The sequence below is a fragment of the Astatotilapia calliptera genome, chromosome 19, assembly GCF_900246225.1.
Source record: "Astatotilapia calliptera chromosome 19, fAstCal1.2, whole genome shotgun sequence".
NCBI lineage: Eukaryota > Metazoa > Chordata > Actinopteri > Cichliformes > Cichlidae > Astatotilapia > Astatotilapia calliptera.
Window position 1 is genome coordinate 5,648,419 of NC_039320.1, and position 17,046 is coordinate 5,665,464.

At 37.9% G+C, this 17,046-nt stretch overlaps 1 protein-coding gene across 1 annotated transcript; it reads left to right on the forward strand.

The window, feature by feature from the left end:
- The first annotated feature begins 2,968 nt into the window (after window positions 1–2,968).
- Window positions 2,969–16,350, forward strand: LOC113012651 (uncharacterized). The gene is made up of 3 exons (XM_026152953.1): window positions 2,969–4,196; window positions 5,057–5,149; window positions 6,529–16,350. The coding sequence occupies exon 3, from the start codon at window positions 6,529–6,531 to the stop codon at window positions 15,745–15,747; it is 9,219 nt and encodes a 3,072-aa protein (XP_026008738.1). The 5' UTR covers window positions 2,969–4,196; window positions 5,057–5,149; the 3' UTR covers window positions 15,748–16,350.
- Window positions 16,351–17,046: the final 696 nt, after the last annotated feature.

The window sequence follows — 17,046 nt, forward strand, 5'->3', positions numbered from 1 at the left end:
ATGTCCCTCATGATTTCAATAAATACCTGTGCCACTGGTTTGTAAGCCACTTTGCTTTTAGCAAACGAGAAGAGGAGAGCTTTGGATTTTAACATTCTGAGGATTCGAGGACATATTTTAGACCACTATAAACAAATCACAAGAGATTATTTTGAAAAACCCTGCCCTTGTGCAATTCTTGGTAAGTTTTATTTGTTGTAAATTGAATTTTATTTTTGGTGTAAAACCACATTTTAAATTTCAGTAACAGAATTTACTTTGTATTTAAGTTATTTTTTTATTGTTTGTGGGAGGGGTACCGGTGAAAAGTCTTTGGTTTGGTTTTCTGTTTTAGTGAATTTGGGCCATTAAGCCATTTTGTGGTCTTTTTTGAAAGACTGAAATCTGTGAAAGCTAGGCCGGGTAATTAGCCACTGATTTCTTATTACAAGTAAAGCACAACATGAATATAATGAAATACATGAAGTGTGGAACATTTTGGCTGGTTTATGTGTGTTTAGCAGATTTTAAGCAGTTTAGTAATTGCTATTTCAATCATGCTTGTTTCTGCTGTCTTTGGTAGTTTTAGAAATGGTTTATATGACCATTTAGCTAAAATTATAAGGCTTCTGTGGATACTACGTGATATTTGCATGGAGGTTTTTGCATAACTCTTGAGCCACAGTACTGGTGGCTATAGAGCGTAAGAGGATAATTGTAATTTTTCACATAGCTGTGATTTGTTGTGCGTTCAATCCTTTTCTTTAAGCAAATTTGAGCAGCAGACAGCAAGAGTTGGTGAGCATTATCTTAATGTCATACATTGACTAATTTACACCTTCATTCTGGATGTGTAAAGCGCTTTGGGGTCCTTAGGGACTAGTAAAGCGATATAGAAATACAGGCCATTTACCATTTATATATATGTTTTGTGTTTTTTGAATGAATGTAATTGCATTACTGATCATTATTGTGAACTAACTACATGTTTATGTGTAAGTAAAGTCTCTTTGATGCTCTCATGTTTGTATATTGTTTGAATGTTGTGTAAAATGTAACTAATTAACCTCATACTTTATCATAAATAGAGAATGGCATATGCTTCCCCAACGAAGTTTGCTGGGATTAATGATCCTGAAGTTGAATCATTGCGTCAAGAATTTCAACTATCAACTGTAAGTAACAAATATTTCTTAAATTTTATTTATAGTGTAGAAAAATTTGTTTTTACGCTACATTACCTGTTACAGAGCTGGGCAGGATGCTGTGTTTAGTGTTTTTGTGTTGTTTGTTTGTTTGTTTGCTCTTTCATATAAGTCACTGTTAACCCTTGTGCCATACTGGGGCCTTTTTGGGTCCCCAGGGTGATCAACGTAAGTTTTTTAAAGGATGGCACAAGGTTAAGCTGAGACTTTTATACAGCTGTTGTTGTGATCTGGCACTACAAACATTACATTGTAGCGGCAGCATAGATTGAAGCGAATAACTGTTTTCTAATTTTGTTATGATCCAAAATATTTTGTAATTTCAGTATGCCTGCTTGGACCCAGGGGTCAGCAGAGAGGATCTATATACAAGGTGCTTGCAACTTCATGCCAAGGCAATGGACCTCTTGGTTCGGCAGGTGCGGCTCAGGCGTGCAGCCGAAAGAAAGATTTCTGTTTTAAAAGAACAGCTGGATGCTGAAAAAGAAATGCTGAATAACACTGCCCAGGAGCTGGATGCATTGCAAGCTTCGATTACATTCGCACGTGATGGTAAGTCTTAATGTATTGTTTGGATGGTATAAACAGTGAATGTTGGCTTCAGTGTCTTATTTTAAGAAATGGGACTTAGAAAAAATACTCTATGAATTACTATTGAACGACTGTCTACATACAAATAAACATGAATGCGAATTATTTATTTTAGTTTATGATAAATCATTTGGAGAAAATATTAAAATCCATGATTAGTATCATGTTTTGTTTTCTTCATTTGTTGATTTTATAAGGATTAGATATATGCAAAATGTCTGTTTTACCCATGTATATTTGTTAAAGTTGTTTATAAATACTAAACTGTCAAAAAATATTATTTGTTTTTGTTTTGTTCAGATGGACAGAGGCCACCACTCAGACAGACAAAGACTTGTGACAGATGTTTTATAATAATGCTAAGTTTTCTTAGATTAATATATTTTTTCACATTTGACCCAAAGTGGCATGTTTTAGGTCACTTTGGGTAATTTTTAATTCAGAAATAGGTGTGGTGAGACAGTTAGTGGTAAAGACTATCAATGGCTGTCTTTTGTTTCATGTGTGAAGGGGAAGGGGGGGGCAATTGAGGTCACCAACTGTTGATGAATCAAGTTGTTGTGTTTCCAGACTGTTTTTAATTAAAACATGAAAGCAACTTTGCTGTCCATTTTGACAGCTTCTTTTAGTTTGACTGCAAGTATCCTCTGTAGTTGAATGAAGTTTACCCTGACATGCCCTGGCATGCCCGAGACTCTGGAATAATCTTCATTGATTGTGTTTTTTAAATTATGTTGACATATTGTATTTCTCATACATATTGACATATTGGCATATATCACGGCTAATTCATGTAATTAGAGCTCATCCAGATATTGGCTTCATTTTTATATAATAGGAAGAAATTGAGTAATGCTGCTTAATTGTTGTAATAATTATTGGTTATTTTGTTTAAAGCCAACAACAAACAACCAGTGATGTAGAAAAGTATAACCCCTCACCTTTCCCCCTTTGTTTTTGTTTTGTTCAGATGTGACAGAGGCCACCACTCAGACAGACGAAGACTTGTGACAGATGTTTTATAATAATGCTAAGTTTTCTTAGATTAATATATTTTTTCACATTTGACCCAAAGTGGCATGTTTTAGGTCACTTTGGGTAATTTTTAATTCAGAAATAGGTGTGGTGAGACAGTTAGTGGTAGAGACTATCAATGGCTGTTTTTTGTTTTCATGTGTGAAGGGGAAGCGGGGGGGGGGGGGGGGAGAAGCTGTTAAAACTGTCTATTGAGAAGGTCAAGATGTGGACTACAGATGTGGAAATTAGTGCCCTGCCGATTAAAGCTTTTAACTACTAAAGGGGAAAAAAGGTCTTGACTACTGTTTGTTGTGTTTCCAGACTGTTTTTAATTAAAACATGAAAGCAACTTTGCTGTCCATTTTGACAGCTTCTTTTAGTTTGACTGCAAGTATCCTCTGTAGTTGAATGAAGTTTACCCTGACATGCCCTGGCATGCCCGAGACTCTGGAATAATCTTCATTGATTGTGTTTTTTAAATTATGTTGACATATTGTATTTCTCATACATATTGACATATTGGCATATATCACGGCTAATTCATGTAATTAGAGCTCATCCAGATATTGGCTTCATTTTTATATAATAGGAAGAAATTGAGTAATGCTGCTTAATTGTTGTAATAATTATTGGTTATTTTGTTTAAAGCCAACAACAAACAACCAGTGATGTAGAAAAGTATAACCCCTCACCTTTCCCCCTTTGTTTTTGTTTTGTTCAGATGTGACAGAGGCCACCACTCAGACAGACGAAGACTTGTGACAGATGTTTTATAATAATGCTAAGTTTTCTTAGATTAATATATTTTTTCACATTTGACCCAAAGTGGCATGTTTTAGGTCACTTTGGGTAATTTTTAATTCAGAAATAGGTGTGGTGAGACAGTTAGTGGTAGAGACTATCAATGGCTGTCTTTTGTTTTCATGTGTGAAGGGGAAGCGGGGGGCAAACTTGAGGTCACACTGTTGAAATGAATAAGTTGTAAGGCTGTGAAACGAAGGTGAGACTGAGTCTGAGACAAAAGATTGGATTGTGTCTTTTGGCAAGGCCAAGGGTGTGGACAACAGCTATGGAAATTAGTGTACTGCTGAATAAAGGTTTTAACTAGTCAAGGGAAAAAAGGTGTTGAGTACTGTTTATTGCATTGTAACTTCACTGGTTACTTTGTGACAGTCCCTCCCCTGTTGGCTTCTGTGATTGGATCATTTGAAGTTTTTTGAATGTCCCTCATGATTTCAATAAATACCTGTGCCACTGGTTTGTAAGCCACTTTGCTTTTAGCAAACGAGAAGAGGAGAGCTTTGGATTTTAACATTCTGAGGATTCGAGGACATCATTTTAGACCACTATAACAAACATCACAAGAGATTATTTTTGAAAAACCCTGCCCTTGTGCAATTCTTGGTAAGTTTTATTTGTTGTAAATTGAATTTTATTTTTGGTGTAAAACCACATTTTAAATTTCAGTAACAGAATTTACTTTGTATTTAAGTTATTTTTTTATTGTTTGTGGGAGGGGTACCGGTGAAAAGTCTTTGGTTTGGTTTTCTGTTTTAGTGAATTTGGGCCATTAAGCCATTTTGTGGTCTTTTTTGAAAGACTGAAATCTGTGAAAGCTAGGCCGGGTAATTAGCCACTGATTTCTTATTACAAGTAAAGCACAACATGAATATAATGAAATACATGAAGTGTGGAACATTTTTGGCTGGTTTATGTGTGTTTAGCAGATTTTAAGCAGTTTAGTAACTGCTATTTCAATCATGCTTGTTTCTGCTGTCTTTGGTAGTTTTAGAAATGGTTTATATGACCATTTAGCTAAAATTATAAGGCTTCTGTGGATACTACGTGATATTTGCATGGAGGTTTTTGCATAACTCTTGAGCCACAGTACTGGTGGCTATAGAGCGTAAGAGGATAATTGTAATTTTTCACATAGCTGTGATTTGTTGTGCGTTCATTGTGAGTTGTTAAATTTGCATCATGCTAATTATGCAGGTATTGAGAAAATTTTGTTATTGTCTCACATTTATTTTAGCCTTGTGAATCTGATGTTTAATTATTTTTGGTAGGTGCACAGGTATAGATTTTAACCTGAGCATAACTGGTCATTAAAAAAACCATGCCATTTATGGGTGGGGTTTTGTCTTTGTCACAATTTTAATTGCTAGGGTTAAGGTTTCTTTATTTCTGTTTCAGTCTGAAAATGACCTTTTTCTGATCTTATGTCAATAATGTTTAATTGTACAATATCTTTTTTGTATTAGGAGATCAAACTTCCTAAGGGACATCACGTACAGATACTTCAGAAGGCTTGCTGTGAACTTTCAGCAGAACAGCTGGATTTGGTGTGAACCAAGGTAAGTTATTAAAAATGCTGACTATAGCCTTACATGCTTGAGGTTTTAACAAGGGTTTTTTGACGTTTTTTGATGCTTCCTGTTAAGAGCAAAAAGTGGAAAGAGAAGGTTTAAAAAATGTTCTCCAGTATTGTTCAGTGGGTCGTTAAGTAGTCGTTCAGTGGGCTATTCAGTCGTTTGTTCAGTCAATGGCAGGGGGGGTGAGATTCTAATCTCAATGCACTCACCCCCCCCCCCCCCCCCACATCACTTGTATAAGTTAATAGTGTGGAGAATCTCATAAAGCCTTTAGGCAATCAAATGTAAATGACAATATTTATGAGTGTCTTAAGTTTTAAAATGGTCAGGTTTGATTTGAACATGACTGGAAGGTCATGTTCCACCCCCTTACTTTAGTGTTCGTAGTCATAATAGAGATTGACAGACCACATGACTTTCATGCATTGCATGCCGGGCACTAGTGGCAAAACAATTAAAGCAATGCATCAAATGCAAGCATTTGCAGCACCGCAAAACGTTCATTCTCCGGTTCTAATACCTTCTTGCTTTTACTTTGCCCCCCAAAAGAGGTATGTACAAAAACGAAGGAGAACAATACCGCTCCGTACAAAGACAAACTTGATGAAAAGTCAAAGAAAAGATACGAGGAAAAAAATCAAAAGAGTGAAAGGGTTAGACCCTTACGAGCACACAGAGTGGACAAAAGAGTTAGCGAGAGCCCAACTTTCACCACGCTCAAATTGATAATCATACGGTTCTTGGAGTGAGTGCATACACTCATGAAGTTTTTAGTAACTTCAGGTCACTTTAACAAGCCCAGGTACAGTTTACCGACAGATGGGTACAGGACCTTGAAATGCACCGTGTAGAATGAAAGACCATCGTACGTATCATAAGTTTACCAGTCTCACAAATCGTCTTCATAAATACACATTCATTAACCATTTATTAATAGGACCTTTAAGCTCAACGGTAATTAATTAGTAGTGGAAATATTTTCTGGTTCATTACAGAAATGTAGCAGTGACAATAATATTGTATGCTGTAATCGTACTGCGCAATTAGTGATACAAAAAAAAAGTTTTATCCTGTGAATAAAAGTATATGTTTTTGTTAATGTACCATGGTAATAAAAGAAACGAAACGCAATATTGTGTCAGGACAATTCAGTATTTATGCACAATAAACACAGGCGCATAGCGCGACAATTTCTGTTCAGCGCCAGACTTGCTTGTAACCTATATCAACAATTCTGTTATGAAGAATGACGTATTAGCTACTACAAAACACTGACCTTTGTGTAAATGCTTGGAGCAAACTAACATGTGAGCTGGAGTGTGGATGTTTGTTTAATATATTTTTTTCTCTTTTTATTGTAGATGCCAAGAAAAAAGGGTTTTCGCATGCGGCGCACACCAAGAATCCCCTCTGGTAAGTCCAATGCTAACCCAAATGTTTGCATTTGTGCAGAGAAGTTGCAAGCATCCATTGTTGCTGGGACTGCTGTTCAATGTGCACCATCCACTTCAGATGTGAATGCCTTAATTGCCTGCAGTGTTGTGGCTGCAATCAAGCATATGATAGCTCCAGTGTGTACATGGAAACCGGAGGATGTTGATGATATATGTGTAGAGGGGTGCCAATTAGTTAGGTATATAGCTAAGGCAAGACAGGACATTGGCAGCAAGCATAGCGTTTGCAGGCTGATTGGGCAGCACACTGTGTTTGGCCAAAGATGGAAAGTTGATATTGGCCCGCCAGTTTACATAGATTTTGGGCTGTCGGAAGGGGAAGCTGTGTTGTATGAAAAGCTGCAGGAACATCTGTTGAGGGATGGCATGTGTCTGTTGGATCTTCACACTGCAGTTAGTGTCATCATTCATCACAAGAATTATTTTGTTGTTGTTGATTGTGGCACACGTAATGCAGCTGGGCTGGCATCTGAGATTGGCACAGCTGTGGCTGTTTTTAACACATGCCTTGACGACCTGATGCTTCACATCAGAAATTTACAGACGTCTTTAGATGCACAATGGTATGCTGTTAGCAGCATTTCTGTGCAGGCAGGTCAAGTTGATGTTGACGTGGAGAGCAGTGCAGTGTTTGTGGACAGGGATGTTGACACGAATCTTACAGCTAAAGTTGATAACACTTCTGTCAACCTTGAAACTGTTAATGCTGTCACGGGAGTTGGAACAGAGGATAGCTGTTGCATTATAAAGAGTGTGAGAGGATCATTTCACCAGGCTGATGATCGATTTAAATATGGAGGAGTTCAGTGTATGGCTATAGGTCTGGTTAGCCTGGCAAAACATAAAGTTGATAGCGTCTTTTCATGGGAGACAAAAGTTCTTGACAGAGTTGTAGTTTTAGGTGACCTTTTGTACACCAATTTGAGAGACGGCAACACGATAAGCAACTCATCCAGTGTGTTGTGTGTCCCTGATTTGCCTAAAAAGTATTGTATTGATGGGCAAAACTTTGAGTTTGAGTATGGAGATTTTGTCAGTGGGGATGTTGATGTGCTTGAAGGGGAACTCATTGAGAGTGGTGTCTACACTACCCTGCAGACTGGGCTGCAAAAGATCTGTGCCATGTATAATACATGTCTTCTGACATTGTGTGGCAGTACATGTGCAGTCATTTCTGAGAATGGACAATATGCACTAGTTGATTCTCATGCACGCAGTGCTGTGGGTTTGGTCAGTGAGCAGGGAAGAAGTGTTGTTTTGTGCTTCAGGTCACTTGAAGATGTGGTCAGACACATCTGCCAGCTGGCAACGGGCCTGAGTCAGAAGCAAAAGCCTTTTGAGGTAGCTGGTGTTTATGTTAGGTACCTTATGGTGTCTGATAGTGCCACACCCAAAGACAGTTGTGAAAAAACGTGCAAAACCTTTACACTAGAATCAAGTTGTGATTCAATCCAGAATGAACCAAACATCAGTGATGTTATCATCGTGGAGTCTTTAATAGAGGCAGAGAGTTGCAAAACGTCTGGAAAGACCTTGAGTTGTTCTGAGTATAATTTGGGGTTATTATGTAATGATGCAACAAGAAAGCGCAAGATTTCAGTGGGTCACAGTGAAGCTAAGAAGTTAAAACAGTATGATGTGTCTCAGGTGAATTCAGATGTTGAATTTGTTAGTGAAGTGACAAACAACAAGCTGGTGTTTAGTCCCATTTCTGAGTGGGTTTGTCAGGCTTTGTGCACACAGTTAAATGTGGAGTTTGAAAAAATTAGTGTACCAGCGTCTACATGTGTTGGTTTGTTAGGTGTTCCATGCAAAAATGAAAGTATAGTGGCTGATGGGAACTGTTTCTTCAGAGCTATTTCTCAGGTTGTGACTGGCACACAAAAGCACCATCGCAAGATAAGACTTGCCATTGTGAAAGAGTTGGAGAGGAATGCTGCAATATATAGAAATATTTTAAGATCAGAGTATTCAACAGTTGCAGACTACATTCAGAAATCTAAAATGAGAAATGTTAACAGCTGGGCTACAGAAGTTGAAATCCAAGCAACTGCTAATTGTTTAGGAGTTGATGTATTTACATTTCATGATGAGCGTTGGCTAAAATACGGCTGTAATGGCAAGCTTTTGTCAGAAAAGGGAATCTATTTAGAAAATCGTCATGGGAATCATTATGAGACAGTGGTTTGTGTTCTTAAGCCTCAACTGCAGACCTGTTATGGCTACTGCAAAATCAGTGCATCTGTTATCAAAGGATACAGCACTAGGTTAAAGAGTAAGGATAGTTTTTTTTTTGACAAAACACAGGATCACACATTTTGTGCAGATGAAGTAGTGTTAGATACACATGCTGATGGTGAGGTTTTGAATGACGCAAGTCAGTTTAGCTTCAGTCCCATTTCCAATGGAGTTGCACAAAGTTTATGCTATAAATTTAATGTTGACTTTCAGAAGCAGGATAACAAAGTTCACACTGTTTATGGTCATTTAGGTGTTGTTTGTAAAACAAATAAGGTTATAGAGGACAGCAATAGTTTCTTTAGGGCTTTATCTGAAGTAATCAGTGGTTCTGAGAAAAGTCATAGAAAAATAAGGCTTGCTGTTTTGAAGTATATGGAAAACAATGGTGAAGAGCACATGAAGTTCGTGGTAAAAGATTATGTTTCAATATCTGAGTATATTTCAAAGTCACAAATGAAGTATGTTGGGAATCCTGCTACTGACACAGAATTTCAGGCTGCAGCAAATGCTTTTGGATTGGACATATTTATGTTTAATGGAGATAAATGGCACAAGTATAGCTGCACAAGTACAGATACCACAAATGAAGGGATATACTTGAAATGTGAAAATAGTCATTTTGTGCCAGTAATTTGTGTGCAACATTTTAATAAGGAGGGTTGTTTTGGTTTATGCAGAGCGACTAATTTATCTACACCACAGCACATGTGTAGAGGAAAAACAAAAGAAGCAATGAAGGATACATTAAATATATGTAGTTCATCAACTAAACATATGGTTTCTAAGCATTCAAAAAAGAAAAAGTATTTTAAAAATCAAATTGCATACCAAGTAAATGCATTACATAAGGAAAAGGTGAAGGCAAGGAGCATAAAAAAATATCAAAAAGATTTGTTGCATAGGCAAAAGGTAAAAGAAATAAGCACCTGGAAATATGAGCAAAATGTATCTCACAAAGAAAAGGTTAAAGAAATGAGCATCAGGAAATACAAGCAAAATGTATCTCATAAAGAAAAGGTTAAAGAAATGAGCATCAGGAAATACAAGCAAAATGTATCTCATAAAGAAAAGGTTAAAGAAATGAGCATCAGAAAATACAAGCAAAATGTATCTCATAAAGAAAAGGTTAAAGAAATGAGCATCGGAAAATACAAGCAAAATGTATCTCATAAAGAAAAGGTTAAAGAAATGAGCATCAGGAAATACAAGCAAAATGTATCTCATAAAGAAAAGGTTAAAGAAATGAGCATCAGAAAATACAAGCAAAATGTATCTCATAAAGAAAAGGTTAAAGAAATGAGCATCAGAAAATACAAGCAAAATGTATCTCATAAAGAAAAGGTTAAAGAAATGAGCATCAGGAAATATGAGCAAAATATATCTCATAAAGAAAAGGTTAAAGAAATGAGCATCAGGAAATACAAGCAAAATGTATCTCATAAAGAAAAGCTAAAAGAAATCAGTATAAGGAAATACAAATTAAATGAGCTGCATAGGCAAAATTTAAAAGCAGTAAGTTTTAAAAAGTATCATGGAAATCTAGAATATAAAAGGCGTGCTATTGCTGGTGTCAGCTTGAAAAGGCAGCAAAGGAAAGAAAAGGGAGAGCAGTTTGATTTTGTGATGACAAATTTTTTAGATAAAATAAAAGATGGACCAGATTTTGTTTGCTGTGTCTGCCATAGGTTGTTATTTAGACATCAGGTGTTACATTGTAAAAAAAACTATTATAACAAAACTAAAACTGCAGCACTGATTGCAGAAAAATGTTTAACTGAAGACTATTTACACAAATGTAATAAAGATTGTACAAATCCATGTCACTGGTTGGAGACAGTTAAAGCTAAACTATGGATCTGTTATACATGCCATTATAAAATTAATAAAAATGAAGTTCCTCCAGAATCTGTAAAAAACCATTTAGAAGTTCATCCCATTCCACCTGAATTGGCATGTTTAAATAGCTTAGAACAACATTTAATAGCTTTACATATACCATTTATGAAAATGCTAGCCTTACCTAAGGGTGGACAAAATGGAGTACATGGACCAGTGACATGTGTACCAGCAAACATTGTAGAAACCACCAATGTCTTACCCCGTTCTAGCATGGAAGGCTCTTTATTACCAGTAAAGCTAAAGCGCAAGTTAACTTATAAAGGCCACTATCAATACCAGTTTGTTGACACTATCCACATAAGACAGGCTTTGCAATATTTAAAAGGGTCAAATGTGCATTATAAAGATGTAGAGTTCAATAAAAGTTGGCAAAATCAATTTTGTATGCATCAAGAGGAAGCTGTGGAAGAGGAGAGTGATAAAAATGCAGTAAGCGGTGTTATATCTTCAAATGTTGATGACGAGCTTTTGCATGACAGACAGCAGCACTGTATGTTTCAGGACACATGTCTCATGCCTGTTGATATTGGACAGGAAGCACTAGATCAATATTTTACTAACATATTGAATCTAGCTCCAGCAGAAGGGAATAATCCTGTAAAATTACTTTCTGATCATGCAAATGAAGCCAAATGTTTCCCAGTGTTATTTCCAAAGGGGGTGAATACATATCATGAAAACAGAGAGAAGCGTTTGACACTGTCCCGTTATTTTAATAACCGGATTTTACATGCTGATGGCAGGTTTGCACAAAATGTTGAATATATCTTTTTTGCTCAGTATATGTCTGAGATTGAACAGGTTATCTCTAATGTGTCAATAGCATTGCGAAAAGGAAAAGGTGATTGTACATATCAGAATGTTAGCCATGAGTTGTTGAAAGATGAAGAGTCTTTGAAGAAGTTGTTGGAGTTTGATGATGGGTACCGTTTTCTTAAACCTATTAGAGGTACTCCAGCTTTTTGGCAGGCAGCACAGCGTGACCTCTTAGCTTGTGTTCGTCAGCTTGGTATACCCACTTGGTTTTGTTCATTTTCGTCAGCTGACATGCGATGGACAAATCTTCTTTATAGTATTTTGAAACAGCAAGGTAGAACAGAAACAGTTGAACAGTTAGAGTGGGCAGACAGGTGTGATCTGCTGCGTCGAAATCCTGTGACTGCAGCAAGGATGTTTGACTTTCGGTGGCATTGTTTTCTGAAGGAGGTACTCATGTCTCCATTGCATCCGATTGGTAAGATTAAGGATTACTTTTACAGAGTGGAATTTCAACAGCGAGGTTCACCACATGTGCACTGTCTGTTTTGGATAGAGAATGCTCCGCAGATTGATAAAAATACAGATGAAGAGGTGATTCAGTTTATTGATGAATATGTAACTTGTGAATTGCCTTCACAAGATGAGACTTTATTGGACATTGTCTCATCTGTACAACAGCATTCAAAGCGGCATTCTAAAACTTGCAAAAAAAAAAACACAGTTTGCCGGTTTAATTTTCCCAGGCCACCATCTAGTCGAACATTTATATGTCGTAGGAAAAGTGATGTTTCCGAGCAAAAATGCAAGTGTCAAGTCGATAAGAGAGAAGATGATTTACAACAATGTGCCTGTGAAAGTCAGCGTCAGCAAGACTCTATTAAGATGAGAAGAAAGCAGGCAAGTGATATCTTAACAACAATCAAGAAGGCTCTTTCAGATGAGAGTAGGAGTTTTGAAAGTGTGGAGCATTTGTTTCAGAGTTTAGGTATGAATCAGGCAACTTTTGAGGAGGCATACAAATGCTTTAGTCGAAATACACATGTTGTGTTGAAAAGGAAGTTAAACGAGGTTTGGATAAATCAATATAATAAGCCACTGTTGAAATGTTACAATGCTAATTTGGATATTCAATTTGTAATTGATGCTTATGCCTGCTGTGTTTATATAATTTCTTACATGTCAAAATCTGAAAAAGAGATGGGTTTGTTGTTAAGTAATACTCAGAAGGAAGCATATAAAGATGGAAATGTTAGTGCAAGGGAGGCTTTGAAGTCATTAGGCAGTGTATACCTTCATAACAGAGATGTTAGTGCTCAGGAGGCTGTGTATAGATTAACAAATATGCATCTAAAAGAATGTTCTAGGAAAGTTGTGTTTGTGCCAACAGGGGACAGTGTAGTTAAAATGAGTTTGCCCTTAAAAGTGTTAAGACAAAAAGCAACATCACAGGATTTAACAGCAGAGGACATGTGGATGACTAGTATTGTAGACCGGTATAAGAATAGACCAAAAAACATTGATTTTAATGATATGTGTATGGCCACATTTGCCTCCGAATATCGTGTTTTGAGTAAAAGTGAAAAATCCACTAAGCCAATACAGTTGAACAATAGATGTGGTTTTGTTACTAAGAGAACACGGTCACAACCTGCAGTTGTTCGTTATGCGCGATTTTCAGAGACTAAAAATGCTGAATTGTTTTATCATAGTATCATGCAGTTGTTTTTGCCATATCGTGTAGATCAGGAACTAAAGCCTTCAAACTATACAACATTTGAACAGTTTTACAAGAATGGCGTTGTGAAGTTTAGCGATGGATTTCTGCATTCAGTGAAATCAGTTGTTGATGCAAATAGACGTAAGTTTGAAATAAACGCAGATAAACTGGATAACATTCAAAATACAATTGATTTGGATGGTGTAACAGAAGATGCCTGGTGTGAGCTTTGTCCAGAACAGGAGTTGGAGCGTTTAGAGTGTGAGCAGGAATGGAAAGATAAAGAGCAAATAGGGGAAGAAGACAATGAGAATATTCCAGATTTAGCTGTGTGCAGCCAACAGGTTTCACATTTAGAAAAGAGAAATGACATTATGCCCAGAAGAGACGGTTTGGCTTTAATTAGATCTCTAAATGAGACACAGCTTTCAGTCTTTTATCAGATTAGGCAGTGGTGCTTGGATAAGACAGTAGGCAAAAACCCAGATCCATTGCATGTATTTATTACTGGAGGTGCAGGAACAGGGAAAAGCCATTTGATTAAAGCAATTCACTATGAAGCAGCAAGGTTATTGTCACCAATGTGTCGTCATCCTGAAAATGTTTGTGTTTTATTAACTGCGCCTACTGGGATTGCTGCATATAACTTACATGCAACAACAATCCACAACACATTTAGCATTGGTAAAGATGTCCGCTTACCTTACACCCCTCTGGGTGAAGAAAAGTTAAATTGCCTACGTGCTAAATATTGTGATCTGCAGATCCTGATAATTGATGAAATCTCCATGGTTGATCAGAGACTAATGGCTTACATCCATGGTAGATTAAGACAGATTAAACAAATTGGAGATTTTTCGCCTTTTGGAAATGTTAGTGTTATTACTGTTGGAGACTTTTTTCAGTTGCCTCCAGTAAAAGGAAAACCCCTGTATGTTGAGGATGTTGGTATGAACTTGTGGTCTAGTCTATTTAGGGTTGTTGAACTAAATAAAATAGTAAGGCAGAGCGATGTTGGGTTTGCAGAATTATTAAACAGGTTAAGAACTCACATTAAAGGGGCTCCATTATTAGAAAAGGACATTAAAAGCTTGAAGCATTGTGAAACTGGTGAAGTTAGCTCAGCTTTACACATTTTTCCAACAAACAAACAAGTAAATGAGCATAATATGCAGCAGTTGTTTAAGTTGTGTCCTGATTATGTTGAGATACCTGCTCAGGATTTTGTCAATAGTAAGAAAACAGGGAAACTGGAGTTAAAAACTGGACATCATGCCAAAACATATAACACGTGTTTGAATGAAAAGCTTCTCTTGGGGAAAGGTGCCCGTGTAATGTTGTGTAAAAATGTAGATGTAATGGATGGTCTTGTTAATGGTGTATGTGGTACGGTAACACACATAGTTTATGTTACTGAGGACAAGAAGCTTCCCAAAACCATTTATGTAAAATTTGATGACAATCATATAGGTGCACAAAGGAGGAAAAACTGTGTGTATTACCCAGCAGTTGAAATAGGCTCTACAGGTATTGAAGCAGAAGAAGAAAAGGTAACTGAGAAAGGTGGATTGCGACGGCAGTTTCCACTGAAACTTGCATGGGCTTGTACAGTACATAAGGTACAAGGAGTTACTGTTGATGATGCAGTAGTGTCTCTTAAAAATGTGTTTGCTCCAGGACAGGCATATGTTGCCTTAAGTCGTGTTAGGAGTCTGTCAGGTTTAATAATTCAAGATTTCAATGAAAAAGCTATTTACTCTAAAGGTGGTGTAAAGGATGTAATCGAAAGAATGCCCCAATTTTTGTCTGAAAATACAGCATGTACTAAGACACGTGATTTCACAGTAGTGTTAATGAATGTGCAGAATTTAACTCTACATGTAGCTGATCTGGTATTGTGCACACAGCATTTGCAGCCTAACTGTATTGCTGTTACAGAGACATGGATGTCTGCCGATTCTTCATTAGACACTGTAAAAATTGACGGTTATGGGTTTCAGCATAATCCACGAAGTGCATCTTACACTAGAAGTAACCCAACATTTATTGAAATACAAAGCCAACAGCATGGTGGCGTTGGCATGTATACTGCAGACAGTTTGACATCTGAAATTATAGCTATACCAGATGCCAATTTAGAATGTTTACTTTGCAACTATTGTACATTGAACATTTTAATAGCAGTTATTTATCGGCCTCCTTCTTATACCATGGCACTGTTTAAACAAAACCTAGGAAAGTTACTTGATTGGCTAGATAAAAAAAGTAATACAGTAGTAGTAATGGGAGATTTTAATGACAATGTTCTAAAATCTTCAAGTATTTGCAAGTTTGTCACAGACAAAGGATTCATTCAACATGTAACACAGCCCACCACAGAGAAGGGCACATTAATTGATCATGTGTATGTTAAAACAACACATTATAATGTAAAAGCTGTAGTCTTTCCAACATATTTTAGTGACCATGAAGGGATTTTTTGTACGTTTAAATCCAAGACTCCTACATGACAAAAGGGCAGTGAGCAGCAGTGTATGTGTGTGTGTGTGTGTGTAAATTTATGTAAATAATGACCTAAAAGTACAAAAAGCACAGCTAACCATGAGAGAAAAGAAATATTCCGCTCTTCTCCTCTCTTCTCTTCTTCCCTTTTCTGGAACGCAGTGGGGAGGTAGAGCGTACAGCCTAAACCGGCGGGGAGGTGTGGGAAGCCAGACCAGGCGCCCCCCTTCTAGCTCTCCTCTCTGCTCTCTCCTATCTTGTCCCTTTTGTCTTACTTCTCTCTATCACCTATTCTATCCCGTTGAAGAAGTTATCCTCCGTAAATGCTAAAGAGAAAAGAAATATTCCGCTCTTCTCCCCTCTACTCTTCTTCCCTTTTCTGGAACGCAGTGGGGAGGTAGAGCGTACAGCCTAAACCGGCGGGGAGGTGTGGGAAGCCAGACCAGGCGCCCCCCTTCTAGCTCTCCTCTCTGCTCTCTCCTATCTTGTCCCTTTTGTCTTACTTCTCTCTATCACCTATTCTATCCCGTTGAAGAAGTTATCCTCCGTAAATCCTCCGTAAATCATGAAGCAGATGTGAGGAAGCAGTTTAAGAGTCTGAATGCTCGGAAAGCTCCCGGCCCAGACGGTGTGTCTCCTGCCACCCTCAGACACTGTGCAAACGAGCTGGCCCCAGTGTTTTCTGGCATCTTCAACTCCTCACTGCAGGCATGTCATGTGCCTGCCTGCTTCAAGTTTCTACCATAATCCCTGTCCCCAAGAAACCTAGGATCACTGGACTAAATGACTACAGACCCGTGGCTCTGACATCTGTGGTCATGAAGTCATTTGAGCGCCTAGTTCTCTCCCATCTCAAGACCCTCACGGCCCCCCTCCTGGACCCCCTGCAGTTTGCATATAGAGCCAACAGGTCTGTAGACGACGCCATCAACATGGCCCTACACTTCATCCTGCAGCATCTGGACTCCCCAGGAACCTACGCCAGGATCCTGTTTGTGGACTTCAGCTCTGCCTTCAACACCATCCTTCCAGACCATCTCCGAGACAAGCTTTCCCAGATGAATGTGCCTGATCCCATCTGCCGGTGGATCACTGACTTCCTGACGGACAGGAAGCAGCATGTGAGGCTGGGAAAGAATGTCTCGGACTCCCGGACCATCAGCACCGGCTCCCCTCAGGGCTGTGTTCTTTCTCCTCTGCTCTTCTCCCTGTACACCAACTGCTGCACCTCCACCCACCAGTCTGTCAAGCTAATCAAGTTTGCAGATGACACCACCACCCACCAGTCTGTCAAGCTAATCAAGTTT

What these genes read in the sequence shown, in the direction of transcription:
- LOC113012651 (XM_026152953.1), top strand. Translation starts at nt 6,529, where the DNA reads ATGCCAAGAAAAAAGGGTTTTCGCATGCGGCGCACACCAAGAATCCCC.